The following is a 19701-nucleotide window of genomic DNA, read 5'->3' as shown; positions in this document are numbered from 1 at the left end:
CCCTCCCCAGGTGGATATAGTACAGACCTGTATAATTGAAATGAAGAACAGACCTGGAAAGCCTCTCTTTCATCTGGAACATTACATTGAGGGCAAATACATCAAATACAACTCAAATTCCGGATTTGTGCGAGACGACAATATTCGTCTTACTCCGCAAGTGAGGCTTTGTTTAATGCTTTCCATAGAGTCTACTGCAGGGAATTTCTTGGCTCTGTCCAGAGGTCTTGCATTACTGCCAAGAAAGGAAACTGCAGGCTCTCCAGTACAATGCCGAATTAATTTCTCTTTTTGCAGTATGTCTACCCCTTATTTGGGGCCTGCTCTTTCAAGCATTGAGGGCTGCTTTATTCCATTTCAGTGTCTGTTGATTTTAGTTGAGTTGAACGTGGTTAATACTCTTTGGAAACCTTAAGCCCTTTGACACTCAATTATAATTGCAGGCATCAACATATTTCAAATTCTCTTCAAATGAAGGTGGGGAGAGAGACCTCTTGTGTACTATGTCCTAAATAATCTTCTGGTTCTTCACGTAATGTACAAAAAGAGGTGGCAGATACCCAATTCGTGTAACTACACATCTAGTCCATTTGCATACAAGAATCTGGGGTTTTTTTCAGCTACAACCCCTAGGTGAATCTGAGATTGTGTATAGAAATACAAGTAAAGATTTCAAATGATTCTTGGATCTCGTAAAAGAACTTTAAAATACTGATGAAAAATGCAAAGTCATCAGCATAGCAAAGGGGTTTTACTGGAGCTTGAGGGTTTTGCTCTTTTCATTTTTTTTGTGGTATTTTTAAGGTGTTTGTCATGATGCTTAATGTAAGCAGAGGGTTTATGTTCTGGGATGTCTTTTGTACGCTGGATCAGTGCTATGCTTTCACAGGTTGGGAACAAAATGTTCCATGAGATTTGCTGCAGTTAAAATGCTTGTCTATCACCACCCGTCACCTCCCTCGGGCCTGGCAGCGCTTTTTTGGAGGCCTTCCCAGAAGATTCCTAATGTCTCAGCTTTATGCCAAAGAGAAGGGGGTTTTATACCTGATTCTTGAAATGCTGCATTTCAGTATCTGATATGTGAATGTAGAGCCAGGTCAGCCATTCAGAGGGACTGCCCAGAGGTGGAGGGTCCCCCAGCAGGGGAAGGAGAATTTGTGGGGGTGCTTGCTTTTTTTTTTTTTCCTCTTCCAAAATGTGGCAGAGCTTTGTCTGTTGGCAGAAGGAAGCAGTGTCCCAGGGCTGCAGAGCTTGGAGATCCACCGGCACAGACAGGATGTTTATGCAGAAGTGATTCTGCACTGGCTTCAGAGCCCACTGTTGTTCCCTCTGTTAGGCTGCTCACCCCACTTCTTAAGGTGAAGACTGTATTGGAAAACAGAATCTCCGGTACAGGAGGGAGGAACAAAGTAGTCTCCTCTCCCGTGCACGTTCCCATTGCTGGCCTTCATCCTACCTCTTTTAGCCCATCTCTGAGATGGGGCAGGTTGGAGAAGCAATCTACTACATGCTAAAAGCTACTACAGACTAGAAGTCTCTCGTTGCTTTCACCATGATGTTTATACTGGTTATATTTCACCGATGGGTTTATCAGACTTTGCCCATTTATAGGAGGTGAATACGTGTTGCTGTTTTCAGTAGATGAAGGGAGCGTTGTCTCAAACATCTTCTATGGTTCTTTCCAGGCCTTTAGTCACTTCACCTTTGAGCGCTCAGGACACCAACTCATTATTGTTGATATCCAGGGAGTTGGAGATCTTTACACGGACCCTCAGATCCATACAGAGAATGGTACAGATTTTGGAGATGGCAACTTAGGTAAAATCAATGATCCTGTTTCACATGCTAATGGATTCTTATTTTCTCTTGCCAGCTGTCTGCTGCGTAGCCACTACATGGCTGAGTGAGCAGGCACATATCTGTGGGTCTTGCAAACAGATGGGGTTCCTGAACAGGGCAGCTGTCGTGCATGGGCGGGTTTAAAATGAGAGCTGATCTTGGCTCTTGTCTCCTGGCCTGCTCTTAAACCAAACAAGTAATGAAGCTAAGTCTCTTCCTACAATGTGAGAGCAATAGTGATGGCCTTTAATTTCCTTGCCACATTGCAGGAATGGATACAGTTGAATGTGGAGAGATAAGCGTTGCATATTTTTAAAGCTCCAAGTGTCCATACGTGAAGTTGTTCATAGGACACAGCAAGTTTTGTAGGCAGTATGAAATTTAGGTGTGTTTCTCAATGATGCAGCCAAATTTATTTATTATTATATCCCATACATACATAGCTTTTGAAGATTTTGCAGTCTTCCTTTCACTCTCTCATGTAGAGAGAGTGAAAAGCCCTTACAGGTGTTAAAGTAAAATGGAAGCGGGTTGAGCTGTGTGTGCTACAAAGCACATTCTCTTTTTTTTCTCTTTTGACTTTTCAGAAAATGCTTTGGGACTTCTAGCTTTTAGTAAGTAAACTGTCATAAAAACTTTGAGTGACCCCTTTCTTCACTATTTTTTAATGCTGTAGGTGTTCGAGGTATGGCCTTATTCTTTCATTCTCATTCCTGCAACAAGATTTGCAAAAGCATGGGGCTTGCACCATTTGATCTTTCATCCAAAGAGAAAGATGCCTTGGATTGTAATAAAAAATTGCTTGTAAGTGCTTGATGAAAAAAGTGTAACTAAGCAGTATAGCTGGTTTATTCTAATTTTAAAAGCCCTGTAAATTAAACTCAATTATGCTATTTAAATGGCAAATATAACCACCTTAATCACTGATGTTGCAGTTTAAAAGACAGCATTTTAAAGCTGACTTATCCACACTTGTCCCTGAATTAATACTGTAGCTTTAACGCATAGGGAACCTTATAACACATGTATATTTAGGACCAAGTATATCTTTGAATGCTGAAATCATTAGTAAGTTTCATATCTTGCAAACCTAATTTGGGGAGACAAAAAGAATAAAACTGCCCATCTTTAACTGATGTCAGTTTCAGCTGATATTAGTGGGACTGAGACTTGATGAAATGCTTTGGATGAAATTCAGTCTTAAACAGAACTGTCTCTGTAACAATGCCAGGACTTGATATTTTGTTGGGTTATAGAACTCTTTAAAACAAGTAGTTATGTATACGTGTGTGTATTTATACCCCTCCCTTTGTAGGGGCGGGGGTAATAATTACAATACAGAGAAGCATTACTCATGGGACTTTCTCGTTAATTTGCCAAGGAATCCGCTCAGACAATTCTCCGTGGCACAGAGGAAAAATGTGGCAGCAGCCGGGTGAGAACAGTCTCTGGTAGTCGGCCTCCTCTGCTCTTCCGCCTGTCTGAAAACTCTGGAGATGAAAGCATGAGTGATGTGGCATTTGACTCTCTACCCTGCTCTCCTTCCTCAGCAACCCCTCACAGCCAAAAGATGGACATGCTCAGTGAGTGAGCCTCATAAGTAACTTCCTTGGCGTTCCTGAATGTTTGGCAGTGACTTATTTTATATTGTTGGTTTTAAACACAGCAGCGTGTGGTATTTAGTCCATAATACTCGTCTCTAGCATTCCTCTTTGAGCAGAAATAAAACAAAAACTACTTCTACGTAGATAATTAATGCACAAATGCTTCTGTGGAAAAAACTGCAGTAACATGATGGTGTCTAGAGCTTTCCCCTCAAGCATGTTATTCTTGAGGGGACAATAAGACGCAAATATTTTTCTTCCTAGATTGGCCTGTGTTCAATGAAGTGGATAACTTGGTTCACAAGGACTATGATCAGCTTGATAACCAAAGGGTGAGTGTCTATGAGTGTCTTTCCAACAGAACATGAGATCACAGTTCCTTAACAAATCTGTCTTTAAAGGACTGCCTGAAGGCTTTGTTCAGTAAAAGTGCTCTGCCTGCTTTCATTGCTGTAGGTCGTGTTACCTGCATGCATTTGCTGTTTCTAATGAAGGAAGAAAGGAAGAACATTTTATTTTAAAATATTCTTTTTTTTCACTCCAGAAATGTATCTGCATCTCATGTATTTTAACAGATAATGAAATTGTGTGTCTGTTCCCCTGCCTGCATGTTGTGTTTTTGGCACTGCTGTGGTATGAAAGCTAAAAAGAATCCCCACTGATTAGGTCTTTGCAAATACTGGTACTGTGGGATGTTAGAAAACATCACCTGAAGAGAGTGCAATAAGTTTGCAATGGGAATTTTCCAACACCGTGGCCTTACTGCTAGGGGCTGTCAGTTACTGTTTTAACTGGCTACCACTGAAGACTGAAAACTGGTGGACTCTTCGTTTGATAAAGTATGTGAGTCCTTGATTTTTATTTTTTTTTTTAACATATCTAAGAGAGAACACAAACTTGGACAGTACCTTCTGGGTCAGTAAGTCCTGCTCTGTCTGTCAGAGGTAACACAACATATGTCATGGTTTAACCCCAGCTGGCAGCTAGGACACTATCTGCTCATGCAGTTCTCCCCCCTTCCCCCAAAAAGGCAGGGAGAAAAGGAGGGGAAGGGAAAGGAAACTGGTAGGTTGAATAGAAACAATAATAGAAAAGGAAAATAATAATAATGACAGAAGTGATTCTCACTGCCCGGTGAATTGGTAGCTTCCTGAGTAGTGATCGCAGACTCCTCCCGGCCAACCCCCATTTATATAATAAGCATGATGTCTGTGGTACAGAATATTCCATTGGGCATTCCATCTTTCTGTCTATGCTTCTTCTCAGAGTCTATGGGAAGCTGAAGAGAGTCCTTGAAAAATATAAACATCGCTTAGCAATAACTAAAACATTATGCATTATTGACATTTCTTTCATAGCAATCACTAGAAAGAAAATTACCTCTTTCCCAGCTGAAACCAAGACAGTATACATTAATTTTTATCCAATATATCCATCCAACATATCTTATTGAACCAGCAGGTTTTCTCTGTGGGAAATATCAAGCTGAGATCCTTATAAAGGATAGCGCTAATGTTGTGATGTTTTGTTCTTTTCTTCTATAGGATTTTGAAAATGGTGGAGACAGTGGATATCCCAGTGAAAAGAGAAGTGAGCAAGAAGATCTAGATCATAGAGAGAGGGTAAGAATTTAGCAGAGTTGGGCCTGTTCATACTTGAAGTGTTTCTGTAGAGGAATCTTATTTTTTATCCCTCTTGATCTAGACTTTGTAAACAGAGGAAACAGCTGGAAAGAAGTTCCCACATTTTGCAAAATTACTTACTCGTCTTGGGAATGTTAATGACACTTTTACAGGAAAAGGACTATAACACGGAGCTTAATTTCAAACGTTACATTTGATTGCATATTGTTGTGGGTTTTTTCGTAAGTGTTCTGTATCGCATTTGAGAAAGGTAGCCAACTTCTTGTCATGTGGAACCCATGAACGTGGTCTACTTTCAGACTCTTTTACCCTCTCTACTTTCTATGACTTTATATGGCTTAAGATATCACAGAACTTAATGTTGTTGTCAGTTAATAATATCAAACTTTAGAATTCCTGTGGGTTAGTTGGTTACTCCTTTAAAATACATACTTTTAAATGAATGCTTTTTGACCTGAAGTTCTTAACTAGATACTTAATTAGAAGATAGAAAAGAGAATACTGCTTCCAAAGATACCACTCCTTTTGTCACCTTCGAAGCAACAAGGTGTTTGTCATGGGATATCCAGTTTATAGGATTAAAGAATGGATGTGTCATATTCTTTACCATTTCAGTATGTTTCTTTTTGTAATGCAGTATCACTGAGAGAAAAGAATCCAGTGGAAACTATTTTGGTCACTGTCACTATTAATTTTGCTGGATAAGAAGAGTCTAGAGGGGTAACTGGCACACATCAGTTGCTGCAAATTAAATTATGCAAATCTTTACGTTAACATAGGGCCATTCAAACAACAACCGAAGACATGAATCTGATGAAGACAGTTTGGGAAGCTCTGCAAGGGTAAATAAGGCAGAAATGTTCATAGACAATGAATTTACCTCTCTGCTTGGCCTTTGTTCCGCTCATCTGCCATCTAACTTCACATCACTAAATCAGATGTCATTTTCCTTCCTTTTCAGCTACAGAATATGTTTATTAACTTACCACTCTGTTGTTTCCTTTTTTGTTTTGTTTTTATTTTCCAGTTAAAGAAGTAATGTTATAAACAAATTGTCACCTCTGTAACTGACCCCTAACATAAATTAGTGACTATGCATAGCTTTCTCACTTTAATTATAGTTCTGTGGACTTTTTTTTTATGCCTAACTAGATGATATTTCCTTTCTGCACTTGTATTTTTGGAATTGTGTCCTATACGTGGTTGGATGATTTTTTTAAAACATGCACCATTTGAAATACATGACAGGAGCTCTCTCCACTGTGTATATAACGGAGATAGGGAAGACCAGACCTCCTTGTGTGTTTTTACAAAAGGTAGCTTCTGTGATAATTAGTTTCTGTGGCTTAAACAAATAACTCTATTCTGCAAGGAAAGAAAGAACAGAGCTTGACAAGAGTGAATGATTTAATTAGATACACTTTTCAGAATTTACTTGTAATGATTATATGTTGCTGTTTCAGGAAGCTGAAACAGCTTTAACAGACTGAAATTCTGTGCCAGTAGCCTTCCCTGTTGGGCTTCCCCTGTGTACCTCCAATGGCTTTCATTCTGACAGGATTGTGTTTGGCTACTATTTCCCATTCACCCATGATGTTGAAAAGTTGTTTGTTCTTTTTCGTGTTGGACGTCCTGAGAAACACCAATACATATATCTGCCTATCATCTTCTGCATTGTTAAATTTTCATTTTTCTAGAGTTTTAGAATGCAAGCAACATTTAAAATGTTTCGAACTGAAATTCTGACCAGAAAAGCATGGATTTAATTTTTTTTGTGCATGTATAACCACAGTGCTTGCAGTGTGACTATTCAGGTGCTTGTTTTTATAGGTACCTTTTTTCTGATTCAGAACTTAAAGATAATGCTTTGCTTCACTGCTGTCACTTATGGAAGATACTTGATGTTGGGATTAGAAAAAGGGCTTTACTCTGTTTCTTTGACAAAGAATAACAACCAATTATTCAGCTACTAACATGACTTCGAAAAGCCGTGTTTTAAATTACAGTATTTACTAATCAGTAATAATATTAATGGAGGCTTTGATTGCTGGATGGTAATCCATATTGAATAGTTCGTAAATTTTAATTTTGGATAGAAATAATAGTATATTCCGTATTTCAGATCAGTGTGGAGAAGTGGAATCTCTACAACTCTTCCAGAGTCCACATCCACAGACCGTCCTGTGTTGCCCAGGAAATTCAGAGGCTCAATGCACTAGAACTTGAAAAGAAAATTGGGAAATCAGTCCTTGGGAAGGTAGGATGGGTCCAGTAATCCTGTTCTTTCCAACTGGAAAGAAACATCTTGTATTTATTACTTACATAGAGGTGTTTCCCTGCATGAGTTATTCGCGCAGGTGAAAATACATAGCTTTCTGTCACCTAATAGTATTTTATAAAGGACATCTAAGCTCAGGAACCCATGAATTGCAATGTCTGGGCTTCTTTGGGGAGGACCTTGTTGTTGGTTCATCTTTCCTTCCAGATGAAGGAAAGAAGATACAGTGGGACAGATATGGTGTGCCTGACCCACATACCTTGCAAATAGGCAAGGTTGGGCTCCTGAAAAATGGTCATCTTACTCCAGACTATCCCAGACAATGCAAATGTAAATTAAGTCTGGGTTTATGTATGGAGTTAAGCCCACACTCAAAACACACGATGTAGATCTTCCTGAATATCCTGAGAGCTTCAGACATTCTCAGACCCTTTGGTTTGAGAAGAAACCTGCCTTTCCCTTGGGCAGGGGAGGAAAAAATAATCTCAGAATCCCACAACATGTTTGGAATTAAGTCCTGCCGCCACTGACAATAAAGGCTTCAATGGTATGAGGATTTTACCCTGGATAACCTTCTTGGTTTTCTGTGCCTCAGGTTAGTTCCTTCCCTGTGAGGGCACTTGCGGTACATAAGTCTGTGGCCCGTGGTCACTGCCATTTGCCTTGCTGTCTGGCATGTTAGGCAGTTGCCAGCTGGGTGCTTTAAACTACAACTCCCTCCTAAAGGCCTCCAAGGCCCTAGTGGATCTGATGGGACATGACCCTAAGACCTGGTCCTCTGGTGTGGCAACCTGCTGGGATACTGCTTGAGGCACACCGATGTGGGAAGATGTTGTGGCAGCTGCTGTCTTGTTGCATTAGGTCTCTTGTCTCTACTAGTCAAATTTGTAAAGCTGTATGTGTCCAAGCTTACAGAACTGGAGAGGCAGCTGCCCTGCCTATAATTTTTGCTTTTTGCCTGTTTAATCTGTTCAGACACTAGTCAGGCTCCGAGTCCGTGTGTTATCAGACTAGTCCTCTGCTTAGTCGCAGAGAGGCACACAATTAGCTTTAATTAAGTAGTCACCTCAGAGAGGTATTTTTGTGCCTAAGTAAATGTCATGGTTTGGGCCAAACTGGGCACAGGGATTTTGAAGAATCCGATCTAGATTTAATACTTGTCTCTTTGCTGTGCAATTGTGTTCTAGGTTCATTTGGCCATGGTTCGTTATCACGAAGCTGGGCGTTTCTGTGAAAAAGACAAGGAATGGGATCGGGAGTCAGCCCTGTTTCACCTGGAGCATGCTGCAGACTGTGGGGAGCTGGAAGCCATCGTTGGGTTAGGACTCATGTGCTCTCAGCTGCCACATCACATTCTTTCTGAGGTCACTCTGGAGGTAAACAAAAATATCAAAGAAAATGCCAAAATGCAGAATTGTGGTCCATTGTAGGTTGATGCTTGGACTAGATGATCTGAAAGGTCCCTTCCAACCTAGGTGATTCTATGATTGTAAAAATAACATAAGAATAGCGGGAAATGGAGAGAAAACAATAATCATAGGTGTTTTGTAGCCTCTTCAGAGAAAATGGGTAACTTCGTAATTACGGGCTTGGACAAAGCAGCAAAAAATGCTGCCTGTTCCTGGTTTTGCCAGCAAATTACTGCATGTCTTTGGGAGTTTTTTTGAGTGATCTTTACTATTCAGCTGCTCAGGTGTTTTTTGTGGCTGGGCCTGTTTCTCAGACATGCTAAACACTTGCAGCCATTACTGACTTGGAGAAACTGCATTTAGTGTTAGAGGAAGGAAGGGATGGTTTTACTTAGAAACATGCATTTTAGAGGTTTTGTTTGTTTTACTAGGACACAAAGGAGAACAGAAACAAAGGATTTGATTACTTGCTGAGAGCAGCAGAAGCTGGAGACCGGCCTTCCATGATTCTGGTAGCAAGAGCCTATGATACAGGTGTAAATCTTGGTTCAGACAGGTACTGTGCATGACCGAGTAACTTAACTTGGTGGTACTCCACGGGAGGAAGCGGGGGGAGGAAGCACTTGATGCGTGTCTTTTCATTCACGTAAAGAGCTGTTATGTCAGTAATGCTATGAAGTAGTGTTTTGGAATTTCTTCAGACTTACACGGGTGTGAATAAAAGCAAGGTATAAGCCATGATATCAGAAATTTTCTGCTGTTGGACACCTGCGTGTGTGTTGGATCCACCTGCATGTTTGAATTTAGCTGAGGTTGCCCTATAAGGGCCAAGTATTTTTGCTCTGAAGTTGATGATAAAACTCCCCTTGACATCACTGGGAGTTGCATAGTTGAAAATCCTGGGATCATTGACAACAAATGAACACAAGAGATCTTTTGGAGAGGTAGTACCCTAAGATTAAGTGAAAAGTATTTACAACTGCCATGTCTCCTTCTTAGTGATTTTTTTAAAGCATAGTTTTTTTAAAAAGTGGTGTGTGTTTTCTAATTAAGCTATGAAAGATGGTGTAGAATAGGAGAATTAGGTGAAGTTGTAAAGTGACTATAGATGAGATGCAGTCAGATGCATGAAGTATTTGTCACAGTTGTAGCCTTTATTGCTTCTCATAATAACAGTAGGAGTGGAAATCTCACAGGACCACAGTCTTAATGCTGAGGATGTTACTTTTAATTAAGGATGGTTTTAAGAAGTTTAAAAATGCTTTTACCTCAGTAAGTCTTTCTTAATTTGGCCAGCACTCCTATTTTGATAGGAGGGATAGGAGCAGCATTGTGACTAAGAAATTGTGATTTGCTAAAAGGCTACACAGTATATTGGTTAGTAATATATTTATTTTTTTTTTAGCATTTTAGATGAGTTTTAAAAAGTGGACAAATACTAATTTCCTTAAATATCAAATATAACAGGTGGTGATAGTGATGTTTCTGCTTTTGTATTGTAGCATGTCTTTGTTACCTGTTTTGCACAACAGTGAAACTCTTGGCAATGGTAACACTAAACTTCTCACAGAAATGCACTGAGCATTCTCAATATGAAAATTGCTGGTTTTAAAGTATTTATGAAATAAGACTTTCTGCAACTTCAGAATGTTTCTAAATCAGTTATGTTCACAAATATAAATTCCAGACCAAAACTGTACGACTAGTAATGAAAGCTCAGACTCTGGAGTTCGATCAGACATTTCAGCCTGATACTTTCTCCTCTGTAATTACTGCATAAAGTGGTCCCAACCTCATTTGATGTAGTGACCTGATGCTGCAGTGCAGAGTTAGTGAGCTTCCATGAGAACATTTGCATTCTTGGAGAGCATCAAGGCTCTGAGAAGCTAGCACAAAATTGAATTCTGAATCTCCAATGCAAGTACACTTGTTTCTGAAGGTAACCATCCTCAAAAATTGTTTTTAACTTCAGAGTACAGGATTGGAAAGAGGCACTGTACTGGTACAACGCGGCACTGAACATGACCGATTATGATGAGGGGGGTGAATATGATGGCACTCAGGATGAGCCCCGGTATCTGCTCCTGGCCAGGGAAGCAGAGATGTTAATGACAGGAGGGTTCCACCTGAATAAGGATCCACAGAGATCAGGTGAGGCCTCGTTTTGTTTCTGTAATCAGTAATCCTGCTTTTCCTTCCCTTTTCCTCCAGCATGTACTTCAGAAATACGTTTCCTGCTTCAGCTGTTATAAAACAAACAGAGGGTCAGTACCCTCAGATTTGTAGGTGAAGCTGTAATGATGCTGGGTGATAGAAGGCTACAAACAGTTGAATAAGAGGCCTTCCCAGTGACAGGGGTAGTTGTCAGTGCCAGCCCGAATCCTGTGACACACTGAGTCACTCGAAAGCAACCTTCGCTCCCCGTGAGGCCACTGAACTGCAGATTGTGGCTTGTATTGGGTTACACCATGACTCCCAGGCCCGACACAACATTGTCTTAGTTGTGTAATCTACATGGCAGGTGTCTCAGTGTCACAGGTATCCAGGGGACTCCTACAGGCCGGTCATATTTCCACTCCTTGCAAATACACTGAAGAGCCTTCAGCAGCCAGTCATATAACGTTCAACTTGAAGAGCAAAAGCCAGTTTCCCAGCTGATGTAACTCTGCTGACAGTATTAAAATACACCCATACATCCGCCCCTGTAGTTTGACCTCAGTTTCTCTTTCTGTCCTTTAATTGCTTCAGGGTAAAGAGGCGGTTTTTTCTTTACCCTGTCAACATAACTGATACTATTTCCTCCCCTAGGTGAGCTGTACACAGAAGCAGCAGAAGCAGCAATGGAAGCCATGAAAGGCAGACTGGCAAATCAGTACTACCAAAAAGCAGAAGAGGCTTGGGCGATGATGGAAGAGTGACACCGCAATTAAGCAGTTCTTGTATATAAATTTTTTTTATAGACTTGCTGCATTTGCATCTAAAAAGATATATTTTTATGAGGTGTTACCAGTTTCTTTTTTTGTATTTTAGTTTTCGGGGGTTTTTTTGAGGGGGGGAAATCCAAATGTAAGTGATACGTTGGGTGCCATAGTGTACTTCTGCTAGTGTTTTTAAGATGTAATACAGACACACTTGACCTTCTGTATTTTTTTTTTTTTAACTGTTAGACCTGAGGGGCCTAGGTTTTTTGATGAAAAATTAAGCTGATGTCTGTTTAGGTTTCACATGTCCTGTTTTTTACACAGCAAATGATCAGCGTGTTTACATTTTTCTTCTCCTCCCCACATACAGAAAAACATTTTCCTAAATTCTCAGCATTTCTTCATCATTTTTGGTGTATCTCACCGAATTTGCATGTGAATGTAAATTTCAATTTAAGCATGCAGCTACTCATTTTAATAAGTAGTCCCATTCTATTATGCTGGTGTCATTGGGCACTTCTGTTATTCTTATCAAAAGAATTCCACACAGAATCCTTACAGTTGGAGGGGGTAGGGATGGGGAAGATGCTTCAAATTGTCAGTGAGGATATTCAGGATTAAATATGTTGTATTCATTACCAACACTGCATATTTTACCATCAGAAAATCACTGATGTTCCTGATGAGGTGAGGCATCCAGCTACCCCTCTCATCCAGGGCTTACACCCTGCACCATATAATAACTGAGTTGTATTAAATTGTACTGATCCTACATTGTATTTGTCCAATGATGTACAGTAGCAAGATCTGTAATGTATACGTAATACAAAGTTATCTTTACAGTGACATCTCAATTCTCAGTGAAGCTAGATCATCTCACTTAAAATGAGAATACATTTTCCACCATTTCCAGAACGACGTTTGAAAAGGTTAGAGGATGTTGATTCATCTATTTCTACATGAAGACAAATAATTTATCTAGTTCAAAAATCTTTTAAAATAGCGTCTTATCTGTGAATTGTTTAAAAATCAGTTAAAGAAAACTGCCGAGTAAAAGGAGAAAACAATATTATCCTCAAGCACTTGAATTTCTGTGTCCTGTTTGCATAATTCTAACCTGCAATGGGAGGACAAATACATGGTGGTGGTTGAATTATCATTGCATAGACATAAGTTTCTTCCAAATCCAGTATTTTATTCCAAAGCTGCTGTGCCATCTATAAGGCTAGTACGGAAGCTGTTCTTATTTCTTGGTTGTGGTTGACTGTTTTGCAGGAGATTAAGATGGAAACTTTTTGCTGCCTTGGCCTTACAGTCTTCTGAGGGTGTAAATTGATATGAATAAGGGGCACCCCCTGTGAGGTGCTGAATTGACCTATAATGCTCACCAGCCTCATTTTAGCCAAGCTTTTAAGAGCACACTTAAAACTAAGCAGGCTGCTAGATGATGAAGTTGATTTTTTTGGGACTTCTTGCATGCATAGCCAAGTAATATTAATTTATTGTAAAATGTAGAAACTGTTCAAGGAACAGAAACCAGTTCTTCCTTTCCTGTGTGAGTTCCCGTCACTGAGCTCCAAAGTTGTGCTCCCCATCTACTCTCTTTCTGGCAAGTGGATCTTGAATCACTGTTTAAAGAGTATCCAAGCATGATGTTAGTAACTGCTGCTGCCTGAAAGAGCCGATACCCTAGTGGTTAAGGAAGTGAGATGGGAAGATTTGCATCCTTTTTAGGAGAGAAGGAAAAGTTATCCTTGGATGTTGTACTTCTAGGTGGGTGCTGTAGCCACCAGGCAGTTGTAGCTGTGAGTAGCCTTGCAACACGCGTCCACATCTTGCTGTATAATGCAGCGGGTGTGGGAAAGTAGTGCTCATGGCCTATTTTTATTTTATTTCTTGTTTTGAGAGTGAAGGTGAAGCTTTTCACCCATTAATGGAGGAATGTCTAATTTCTAGATCTCAGTTGGGCTTAGGTAGAGATTAAGCTAGGTACTTAAATAACCAGATTTTTTGGACCTAATATTCTGAAATAAAACCAGAGTTTGTAGGATTGCAAGTCAGATGGATGTCTTACGTGCCTATCCAAATTTCTGCTTTAGGTGCCTAAAGGCTCTTTTGGATGTGGCTTTTTTTCTCTTTCAGTTCATAGCATTGAAATAGCGGCTCTCAATGAAAGAGTAATGTGCCATTCACCTCTGAAGACAGCTGACTAGTCAGAGTGCTTTGTGCAGAACCTATGCTTTGTAGGCAGTACAACAAAATCAGACAAAAGGATCTGTTTTCCTCATAAGGTGTTGATGCCAAGCCTTAGAGATCTTCGTGAGAAGGAAGCATGTGTAATACCACCAACAACCACGTAGGGAGGAGGAGAGATTGAATGTGCCCATCCAAAATGTGTAAGGAACGTAGAGTATAATTATTGACACCTTTTGGTGTAGTTTGATTTGCTAGATTCAGTAGTTGCTAAAGTTGCTGACAGTTCTCTGTAGATCAGGTACGTAAGTGCGCACGCAGCGCAGTGAAAAAATTATGATTAATACTTTGTTTGCAAATACTGCTTTTTCAGTGATGTAGACTACCTTCTCTCCGAAGGTGGTATCATATTATTTAGCTATTCAATAAATAGGACTGTCAGTAATTTGAAAATGGAAATGGTTTACAGAAGTATGTACAACTTATTCTATAACATTCTTTTGTAGAGAAAAGCTATATATTTGACAGACTTCTGGAATGATATTGTGATATGCTGTATTTTTAATCAATTTACAATGAATAAATGAAAATCTGTATTTTTAAGAAATGTGAAAATGTATTATTCCATCCCTGATTTCTTTCCCTTTCAATAGTCAAAAGTAACTAACTGGGAGGAAGTAACTAGATGTGTACCAAGAAACTCTGTCTTTTCCTCAAGAAAACTAAATGGTTGATGTGCTATTTTATCTGCACTCAATTACAGTTGCTGTGTCTGTAACTAATACAGAGTAAGATGTAAGGACTGAAGTGCTTATTTGCAGGACTGCTACAGAAGCATCCCTATGCCTTCAGTCTTTGCTTAGTCCTGAGAAAAGAATGAAAATACTTGGCTTCTATGATTCGATGTGGGAGAGTTTTTTTGTAATGGCTACAATAACTAATGATACGTTGTCATCTTCAGTAAGATTTATTTCCCTTTCTGTTCAAGAATAAACTGTCTGATAGCAGCCCTTTTTAACTGTTAAAAATGGAGCTCTTACTGGTGCTTTTTTGTTGCTTTATTTAGGCAGGTATAATTTATTATACCTGTATAGTTTAAACAATACGAGATTGTTCTTTAGCAAAGGCACTTTGTAATGGCAGAATCTCTCAACAAAAAAGCCCCAGCAGAGCCTCTTCACTCCACTGTAGCGTCACTAAGATTAAAAAGGTGAAATTTGGCATTGCAAGTCTTGTCTTTAGGTATAGCTGGTGTCACGAAGAGCTGGAGCGTTTGGCAAGTGTAACAAAGGAAGTGAGGATAGCATCCATCAAAAAGCATTGGAGACAGCCAACACTTACAGTCTATAGAGTGTAAATAAGAATATTGCCTGTTTCTTAATTACTGGCCTGTGGGACTGATTTGAATCTCACTGTCTTCCCCACAGGTATATTTTCACTTCTGAGAGTAGAGTGGCTGCTGACAGACACACGTGTAGTTTAGGTGGGCCAGATCAGGACTTCTCCTCTGAATGTTAAAAGGGAGGATTTTGCTTGAACCTCAGGCTGGATTCACAGAATTGCAGAATGGTAGGGGTTGGAAAGGACCTCTGGAGATCATCTTGTCCAACCCCCTGCCAGAGCAGGGTCGCCTGGAGCAGGGCAGGACAGGAACGCGTCCAGGTGGGTTTTGAATATCTCCAGAGACAGAGACTCCACCACCTCTCTGGGCAGCTTGTGCCAGGGCTCTGTCGCCCTTAAAGAAGTTTTTCCTCATACTGAGATGGAATTTCCTATGTTCCAGCTTGTGCCTGTTGGCCCTGGCAGTGGCCGGCAGATTGAGGGGCAGTGCTGCTGGTGGTGGGTCAGGCTGTTCTCAGGTTTAAGTTCAGGGCATCTCTCACATGCCTCCCACTGCTGGGGACCTGGACACTTCATGGGGACAGCTCATAAGTTTGTGACCATCAGGCCTGGTCCCTAGGGTGGACATAATCGATACAAGTCTTGGGCCCTTGCTCTTCTCTGGTTAACTCCTGTGCTCAGGAAAGCAATATAATGAGGCTAGTAGCTTGTGCTATATTTTGAGTTCTGTAAGTTCATTATTTTAATTTGGAAAAAGTCCCATAATCATCATCTTACCTCACACTGGTAAAATGAGAAACCTCCTGATCCAACTGCCAGCCCCGAGCGGTGACTTGTGCTCTTATCCCCTCTAAGTGTCACGCGTGGCTGATGCAAATAATCTTGGGTACACAGGCTTTCTCCAGTGTTCAGAAGTGTCTCTGTGGCCAGGCACACAAACATTTCAGGGTCAGAGGCTGAGCTCGCCCATGGCAGGGCAGAAAAGCACTTCTCTGGGCAGGTGTTGGTACCTCTTGCTGCCTGGGCAACAGGACCTGTGGCGCCAAGCAGCCCTGGCAATGAGAAAAACACTTGCACAATGTGCTCCACGCAGCCTCTTGCACACCACATCTTACACACAGACACACACACACACACTGTGTGGGCTGTGGACGGTACCCCCTGTCTACTCTGCGCGGACAAGTGCTTGGAGACGGCTAAATCAGACTCGCTCCCTAAACTTTTCTGCCTGACCAGGTATGGGGTGACTTGCTGTGTGAAACCAATGGAGGTCTGACTGCCCTCTCTCCTCCCTGAAACTCCTGCTTTTCTGCAGAGCCAGGGTCATCAAAGGAGCATCAGCTCCCTCTGTTATCAAAAAAAAGCCCACATCCTTCTGAAAAGGTGCTGAACTGAGGGTGTGATACTGCAGCAGCGATGGAGGCTCCCATTCACGCTTACACACGTGTGCTGTTATTCCTCAGTACTTGTAGGTAGTGAATTAAATTTTTAGCAAGACTGTGCAAAGCTGCAGCCTCTTGGCAGCCGATGCCCAGCAGCTCCTGGGCAGAGCTGGCCCCGCGGGGGCTGCAGGCACCGGCAGCAGGAGGTGGGCGAGCGGAGGCTGTTGGGGGGTCCAGCAGGTTTAAATGAACTATTTATCTATCCTGTTTAAATGAACTGCTACAACTACAGCAGCTCATCGAGCTGCATTTAGTCTTTGTGGCGAGAATGATGCTAATTCCCCAAGAAAATTTAGCAGCTTTTCAGGCAAAATATAGACAGAGGCTCCTAAGGGCACCCTCACGGGACACCAGGCAGCTAAGTTGTGCTACTACCCCTTTTCACAAGAGTTGTACTGGCTACTGCTGCTACTACAGGTTGCCACGTGGGTGCCTGTGCTGCAAGCGGGAAAACAACCCCCCAACCATAAAGTCTGTTGGCTTTTCACTTTCCAGCTTCAGTGAGTTGTAGCTTTGGAGCACAAAGTTAAAATGCATCGGGTTTGGGTTTATTTTTTCAGAGGTTCAGGGGTGTGCAGATGATGTCCGCACCCGGGTACACGTGGCAGTGCGCCGGACTCCATTGCGCCTGCTGGCAGACGGGGGTGGGAAAACCCGCGGTATTTTATTTTTCGGGTGGAAGGGTGCGTAGTGAGAGCGATTGCTGGGATGGGGCGTGAAGATGAGGGGTGGGAAAGCGTAGGGGAACCCCGATCTGGAGTAAATGCGGCGGCGAAAACAGTTATAGTATGGCGGTAGCGTGGCCGAGCGGTCTAAGGCGCTGGATTAAGGCTCCAGTCTCTTCGGGGGCGTGGGTTCGAATCCCACCGCTGCCAGCAGACTTTTTTCCCGCTGCTGCAGCGCCCCATGGCGGCCGGGCGGCCAGCCGTTGGGAGAGCATTGTGGGTAGGAGGAGGGTCGCGTCCCCACGTGCCGGACGCAGTGACGCCAACATGGCCGCTGCCTGAGCGCCGCCCGCCGTGCCGCGCACCGCCACCGGAGAGCCGGCGGCACCGCTGCCCGTGCCGGCCCTCCGCCAGGTAGGCGGTTGCGGCGTCGCTTTTGCCCCTCTCGGGGCCGCGCGGGCGGCGGGGACCCTGCGGGCGGTGGAGGGGGAGGAGCGCGGCCTGGGCTGAGGTGGGCTTTGCCTGTTCGGTGAGAGCGGTGGAGACGAGGTTCTGTGAGGACCTGACACCGCGGCGAGTCCCGAGGGCGCGGGGCCGCGGCCGTCCGTGAGGGGCCCTGACAGGAACCGGCGCGGGTCGGGGCCCACGAAGGGAGTGGACGGAAGCCCGGTGACAGGCCGCGACCCCTCGGCTCCCCTCGCCGTCGGGCCGGGGGTGCCGGCCGGTCCTCCCAGGGCTGTAAAGCGGCGGCACCGGCCGGCCCGGGGCCCTTGCCCCCAGGGCTGGCAGCTGTGCGCCTCCCGCCCTGGAAAGGCGCTGCTCACGCCAAAAAATGCCGGTGGCTGCCTGCGCCTGAGCATCGGCTCTGCGAGAACTGTGTCACAGCCCTGCCCCGCCGGGGGACGAGACGCCCGGTCCCTCTTGCTCCGGGGTGGGCTTGCTTCGTCCCCGCCTTACGTGCGGGTTCGGGCCGTGGGCTGTGGCCGCCCTACTCGGGTCCCCCTTCCCCGCGCTCCGCCTTGCTGCCAGGCTGCTGTGTCAGGGGAAAGCAGGCTCGCAAATTGCCAGCAATGACGAAGCCGTTGCCAGCATTGGGGCGCGCAGGGCCCGGCGAGGTGGAGCGGTGCCTGCGTGGAAGATGGGGCTCGGCACCACCACCTGCCGCGGTGCGGGGCGGCCCCGCGGGAGCGGTCGTACGGCAGCCAGCAGCTTCACCCCTGCACCTGGCAGAGCAGGCCTGGCACTCTGCTGCGTAAATGTTGAGGTGTTAAAGAAAGGTTCATGCATAATGCACGATCTCTTAAGTCCCAACGATGTGCTTCAGTGACATCACCTCCAAAGAGAGGTCATGGTGCATAGGGGCCCTTTTTGGCTTCACTGTCAGAAGATGACTATGCAAAGCTGCTTGCAGACAAGCAAAGCAAGGAGAAAATTAAGCAAAAAATTGCATCAAAATTGCAGTTATCGTAAATATTCGGAAGGTGCTTTGCACCTTCCGTTTTACTGTATGCCTTGGGCCGCCCTGAGCTAGAGGATCACTGCTAGGGCTGGGCTCGGAGACCTCCTACAGAAGAATGTCCAGGTGCCAGTGGAAATTATGGTAGTGATTCTGGAGATGGCACTTTTCCCACTTCGATGGTTCATTATCTATACTTTAAGGCACTGATGCGGCAGGAGTTCCTGGTCTTTCCTGCACTGCATAATTATATATGAAGAATATTTCAAGTTTTGGTGTTGGCACTTTGGGGGTCCATTATTACAGACAAATTTAGGTATCAATGAAATGCTGGAGCCTTTCTTGCAGGCCTGGCTAAAAATGTGTATGTGTCAGATGATGTGCAGCTTTGCCATCTTCCTTCTTACAGTTATATTAAAATTTTTGAAAATAAAAACTAGACAGTACCCAAATGCCCTTCTGGCTCAGACTTAGAGGTAGGATTCAGTTGCTTTGTCACTGATTTTTGCAGTTCTTTAACCGCAATATTTTTCTTCGTTGATTCTAAATTGATGATGTTATGGGCAGCTAATGAGCGGTTTCATTGGTCCTAGCGTTGGTTGCATTGCAGGAGAATAAGAAATGCGAAGATTTATATTTCTTGCCCTCCTGCAAGCTGTTCCAAAGTTCAGTGATTCATACTGATAACTTGCATTATATTTTGATTTGCACCTTAAAGGAAAGTCCCTTTTAAAAGAAAAAATTCTGCCAAAAGGAAATTTGAAACTGGTGACCATGTTTGCCATCTCTTGGTATTTAATTCTGTTCCGTAACTCTTGTGGTGTCTTATATATATGACAAATACAAAAATGAACACCCCCTTATATATATATATATATAGTCGATATAGAATTGCGTCTGTGTGCCTTCA

General features: G+C 43.0%; 2 protein-coding genes and 1 non-coding gene across 8 annotated transcripts in view; all 3 read left to right on the top strand.

Annotated features, from left to right (window-relative positions):
* EEF2K (eukaryotic elongation factor 2 kinase) overlaps positions 1 to 14500 on the top strand; it is a 30358-nt gene extending 15858 nt beyond the window's left edge. For 5 of the 6 annotated variants that reach the window (XM_063343144.1, XM_063343139.1, XM_063343140.1 and 2 more), the window contains 12 exons: positions 11 to 160; positions 1686 to 1818; positions 2516 to 2643; positions 3221 to 3422; positions 3708 to 3775; positions 4988 to 5065; positions 5866 to 5928; positions 7209 to 7343; positions 8552 to 8740; positions 9205 to 9329; positions 10746 to 10924; positions 11582 to 14499. In XM_063343144.1, coding sequence (XP_063199214.1) covers positions 11 to 160; positions 1686 to 1818; positions 2516 to 2643; positions 3221 to 3422; positions 3708 to 3775; positions 4988 to 5065; positions 5866 to 5928; positions 7209 to 7343; positions 8552 to 8740; positions 9205 to 9329; positions 10746 to 10924; positions 11582 to 11691 — 1560 coding nt within the window. In that variant the 3' untranslated portion in view covers positions 11692 to 14499. Of the gene's footprint in view, positions 1 to 10; positions 161 to 1685; positions 1819 to 2515; positions 2644 to 3220; positions 3423 to 3707; positions 3776 to 4987; positions 5066 to 5865; positions 5929 to 7208; positions 7344 to 8551; positions 8741 to 9204; positions 9330 to 10745; positions 10925 to 11581 lie in introns of all 6 variants that reach the window. The other variant, XM_063343145.1, reaches the window with a different exon arrangement.
* Positions 14501 to 17463: 2963 nt separating this feature from the next.
* Positions 17464 to 17545, top strand: TRNAL-AAG (transfer RNA leucine (anticodon AAG)). The gene has a single exon. It is a non-coding gene; the product is annotated as a tRNA-Leu (tRNA).
* Positions 17546 to 17618: 73 nt separating this feature from the next.
* POLR3E (RNA polymerase III subunit E) overlaps positions 17619 to 19701 on the top strand; it is a 30705-nt gene continuing 28622 nt past the window's right edge. Inside the window, exon 1 of the mRNA XM_063342946.1 lies at positions 17619 to 17749. The gene's annotated coding sequence lies outside the window, so the exon portion shown is untranslated. The remainder of the gene's footprint in view (positions 17750 to 19701) is intronic.

Source organism: Chroicocephalus ridibundus, chromosome 8, assembly GCF_963924245.1.
Source record: "Chroicocephalus ridibundus chromosome 8, bChrRid1.1, whole genome shotgun sequence".
In the NCBI taxonomy this organism is placed as follows: Eukaryota; Metazoa; Chordata; class Aves; order Charadriiformes; family Laridae; genus Chroicocephalus; species Chroicocephalus ridibundus.
The sequence above is the reverse complement of the archived record's forward strand: the minus strand, read 5'-3'. Positions and strand labels throughout refer to the sequence as shown.